Below are 4,793 nucleotides of genomic sequence, written 5' to 3'. Positions count from 1 at the left end.
TGCTACCACTTCTCAACGATTTGTCCCTGCTGTCTCAGGCTCCAGCAGGTACATAAGAGGTCAATTTCCTATCCAGATGACCAGGTCCAGGCAGAGAAGAGTAGGGAGAGGACAACAGGCAAGAGTGGGAGCTGGGCTGCAGGGTTACTGCAGATGCTCATCTGAGAGCAATGGGCAGCCCCTTAGGGGAAAATGATGCTGCACACCCATCCTCCATCAATCCATGCCCAACTGAGATGGGCAATGATCTTAATCATTCAAAGTACTGGTCCTCACCCTGTCCTTGAGGCAGTGACAAAACAGACCTTGAATACTGGCCCATCATAGAAAGCCAAGGTGAGTACAAACATCCAGAGATCTGCAGCTAGGTCTGCCTTGTTTGAGGGATGATGAGAGTCTTCAGCAATCTTCCTCCCCCCACCCTTACCCTCAAACTTCCCTCCTGATTGCATGAAGTTCCCCAATATGTCTGCAGGGACCTTCAGACATTTGCCCATTGCTCAGTGCTGCCCACCCTAGTGGCTACCTAAAGTCTCCTGCCCCAGTGTCAGGCATCATTTGAAACTACTTGGCATTGGCTGTACATCACTTGAACTTCCAGGATGTCACATAGCTCTACAGGACTCTTGGGTGCCATGCTATTTGGTGTCTGGTATCTGTCCATTCTAATACCTCCTCAACCTTGTGAACTAAGAAGGCCTGCCACATAAAAACTGAACTCAGAAAAAGATGCTAAACTCTTTATTGGATTCAGATGGGGCAGGGACAGGGGTTGAAAGTTAAAGCAGGAGGGCAGTGCACTGGGGAATAACTATGGAAGGAGTGGAGTGGTTCTCAGGTGAGGGAAATGCAGCTCAGTGGAGTGTGGTCCAGGGAGAAGAGCAGTCCACTGTGGTCATTGCCATATGCTAGTGTCAAAAATGGCTCAACAGTTGTGGTCTTGGAGACCTGTGATAGAGAGAGAGGAAGAGAAGTGAGAGATTCCTCCCCTTACCATGAGAATAGCAGTCAGAGACTAACTACCTGGGAGGTAGGTGCCTATTGGGGATCTTCCTTCCATCAAGTCTTTGGGAAGTCTCCTGAGAATACGTGGGTCCCTGAATAATCCTGATTCCCTTGACCTTGTAGATCTCTAATTGTGTTTTGTGGGTGCCTAGGGCATGAGATTAGACCAGGTGGAAATGATGGTATGGGAAGGACACCGGGAAAAGAAAGGACAGATTTCCCCAGTATCTTGGGAATTACGTTTGAGGACACCTGCTAGAGTGGTCACTGCCTTCTGGCTAAGCAGGTTCCCTCCTGAGTGAGAGGAGGGGAGCAGGGCCAAGAACAGATTAGAAACTTTAACCCCGGGAACTGGCAAATCTATGCTCTATCAATGTTCTGTCAGAGGGTCACTTACCACTGTCATGTTCGGGAACACAATGTTCTGTAAAAGCAAGAAAAAAAATATCAACTAGAAAGTGTAAAGTATGAAGATCCATATTGCTCCTCTGTCCCCATAATTAAAATCACAAAAGGGCCAACTGGCAAAGGAAGGCACGTGGTTACACAAGGGTAGCAGTCTTATGGGTAGCACACAGGGTACGTGGGGGAGAAGCAGAACAGAGCATTTTCTCACCCCTCTGCTCAGGCAAAATAACGTTTTCTTGGAGAAGTCCTTTGCGCTGTATGAATTCCTTAAATTCCTCCAGGACCTCTAGGTTTCCTTTTGGATGCTTTCCTGTAGGCAGAGACCAGATGGTTAGAGGAGGCATGACTGCACAGCTCTGTTGGTAGCCAGTGACACAAGGACAAAAACTCTCCCCAGCACTAGGGGTTTCAACCTGGAGAAGATGGAGCAACAGGGGAAGAGACTTTAGAGCAACCATGGAGGTTGGATATGGATGGGTAGCTTGTCCACAGAACATATAGGGACACCTTAAGACCAAAGATATATTTGACATCCTAAACAGACAAGTAATGTCACACTCTAATCAGGAAGGTCCCTGTGTTTTAGGGTCACAAGTCTCCCTCATCTTCCCGAGAGCCATCGCCCATTAAAGGCTCTTATAGGACAGAAGCTCTCAATGAGATCTGCCTGCTATGACATCCGAGACTCCAGGAAGGGACGCATAGTAAGTCACTGGCTGGAACTTCTGTCCTATTTGTCTCTGCTCAAGGCCACATCTCCTCATACCACCCCTCCCCACGTCAAAGCATGCACAATGACCACAGAGAGCCTTATCCAGAGATGCTAGAGGGACACCCAGGGGGTCTTTTAATTCTCAGTGTCGGGTATATCTGTGAACATTCAAACAGCTATTGGCAGTAGAGAGCCCGGGCAGGAGGTGGAGTCTCTGGGGTCCCTCACCAATGAGGTCTACTATTTGGAACTTTTTCCCAAACAAATGGTATTCAAGATATACGATGTAGTGGTCCTTCGCTGGCAGCTCATAGATGAAGAGCATCTGACCCAAGACTGCAGAACAAAGAGAAAAAGGCAGGTAGGATCTTTTTCAAAGACAATATTCAGAGAATACTAAGGAACAGTCAAGAGTTTCATCAGTAACCCTTAAGCATCCAGCCACTGGTTCCAGGCCTTGCTGCGGCCCCATCACAAGACAGAGGTTCTTCCTAGAAAGGTGTCATCCTCAGCTATGGAGTCTGGGCCACAGGCATCAGGGAAGATGGAGACTGTGTTTGACTGCCTGCCTAGCAGCTGCCTTGTCCCACTTCTTGTATCCTAAGCTACAGACTCCCTGTCTGACCCTGCACAAAAATATCTCTAGAGAAGCATGATCTATTCTTTGGACTAGGCTGTGATCTCTAAACTGATAGGCCCTCCTGAGAGTTAAGCAGAGCAGGGATGCTACAACCCCAGGAGCTCGCCTTAAAAGGGACAAGCACATGCAGCCAGGGGTACCATGTTTGCAAAGAACTGGACATATCTACAGTTGCCTGGGCTTTGTCCTGCTGGCCATGACATTGGGAATGATATTGATTACATTAATTGGTGTGTGGAAGACTCATGTTAATTGTAAGCATAAGCATTTCACAAGCAGAAGATCCTGGACTGTGTGAAACGGAGAAGCCTTCTGAGCACTAGCATGAATGCATTCTCTGTTCTCTTCTGACTGTCTGTAATATGAGCAGCTGCTTCATGCTGCAGCAGCCTGGAATGCCCCACCATTGTGGGCCGCACCTTGAACTGTGAGCTAAATCAAACCCTTTCTCCCTAAGCAGTGTTGATTAGAGTGTTTTATCACAGCAACAGGCGAAGAAGCTGAGACAGGGGACTCACAGGCACTGTATTGACCAGGTTCCTCTGTTCTCTGCATACGGAATCTTGACTTTAGGCATTCACCCTCAGATCTGAAAAACAGGAAACCAACCCACAGCCTCTCTCAGAACACATGCCTGTGCTCCACTGAGGTCACCTAGCCCAACGACCCCTGAAATCCCACATCAACCCCTCCAAGGTTTAGCTGTTGAGATTACTGCCGCTCAAAGGAGGGGGGGGGTTTCTGTCATCAATGTCCCAGCATAGATAGAGGAGGGATAGAAGGCTGAAAAGACACATGGGGGACACTCACGTGACAGTGGTCTCGACCTCCAAAGTTCCTGGTTGCGGGCATGATACTCTAAGAGGGAACACTACCAGAGGTCTCCTCAGCGCTGTCAGGTTCTTTTCACTCACTGTAGCCTTTACGAACCACACACCTGAGAGCTGCAGCAGACAGTCCTGAGCCCACACTTGCCCAGCTCCTAGTCTACCGCAGATTCCCATGGACACACAGCCTGAATACATATCCCAGAGACCAAGATGCAGCCCCCGAGTTGGTGAGGTTCTACTCTCCAACCCCATGAAGCTTAAAATTAGACTAGAACTACAATTTGGTGGCTTAGTAGAAGCAAAAGGTGTCTGTCTCCAAAGACTCGAAGCCCCCAGGAGTCTATAAAACAACACATAAAGGTCCTATCAAATGAGATGTTCTGGTCCTGGGTGTCACTGCTCTAGGACCCTTCCTGCTCCAACTCTGTGGCCCAGGAGGCCCATGTGTGCTGGAGAACAGCAGTCTCTGCTCAGACTCAGAGGACTTAAACCCCCGTGAGTGCTAACTCCTTTCCTCAGGCCCTGGCCAACCATCAAGGCTTCCACATACAATCATCTACCATCCCTCCCTGCTTTACTTTCTCTTCTTCTGAGAGGTAGGGCAGGTCATCTTGGGCCTGTAAGACAGCAACCAGGACACACAGTGTGACAGTCAGGAGCAGGCTCTGCATCTCCAGGATCTGTGCTCTCAGACAAGGCAGGTCACTGGGTTGACACGATGAGTTCCTGTTGGACTCTTCAGTGGCTACCATTTATGGCCACAGATTACACTGGCCACACCCCTCCTGGCCATCTTTCATGGCCAAATATAAGTCCATTATTTGACTGGATGTTGTTGCTGTTGGGATCTGGTGTTGTTTCACTGACACCTCCAGATAAAAACACAACACCCCACAATATCTGTATCACCCAATGTTGCTACTTCTGTAGGACCCCAGAGTCTAAGTTGCTCAGTTGTGTGGTAGAAACACAGTCTGTACTCTGGGCCAGTAAGGGAAGGCTGAGTTCACTCTTTTTCCACACCTAAAACTGCTCTCCTCTTTCAGACACCCATGGATGTCCTGGCAACCTTTATGGAAGGTAATTTCTCAGTTCTTACTGCTCAGAAAAGGACTGGGCTTCCCCACACTCTGCTAATTTCCAGAGTACACACTAAGTTCTAGGAGCCAGATCAATGCTGCTCTTGCCTGACAGGACA

The 4,793-nt window shown here is 48.7% G+C and overlaps 1 protein-coding gene across 1 annotated transcript; it reads right to left on the bottom strand.

Annotated features, from left to right (window-relative positions):
* Window positions 1–925: 925 nt before the first annotated feature.
* On the bottom strand, window positions 926–4,266 carry LOC126509337 (vomeronasal secretory protein 2-like). The gene is made up of 7 exons (XM_050155179.1): window positions 4,174–4,266; window positions 3,576–3,709; window positions 3,284–3,354; window positions 2,354–2,461; window positions 1,622–1,723; window positions 1,246–1,299; window positions 926–948 (listed from the first exon to the last, which is right to left on the bottom strand). The coding sequence occupies exons 1-7, from the start codon at window positions 4,264–4,266 to the stop codon at window positions 926–928; spliced, it is 585 nt and encodes a 194-aa protein (XP_050011136.1).
* Between the last annotated feature and the right edge of the window lie 527 nt (window positions 4,267–4,793).

Source organism: Alexandromys fortis, unplaced genomic scaffold (assembly GCF_014885135.2).
Source record: "Alexandromys fortis isolate MF-2015 unplaced genomic scaffold, M_Fortis_MF-2015_v1.1 scaffold_72, whole genome shotgun sequence".
Classification (NCBI taxonomy): domain Eukaryota; kingdom Metazoa; phylum Chordata; class Mammalia; order Rodentia; family Cricetidae; genus Alexandromys; species Alexandromys fortis.
The sequence above is the reverse complement of the archived record's forward strand: the minus strand, read 5'-3'. Positions and strand labels throughout refer to the sequence as shown.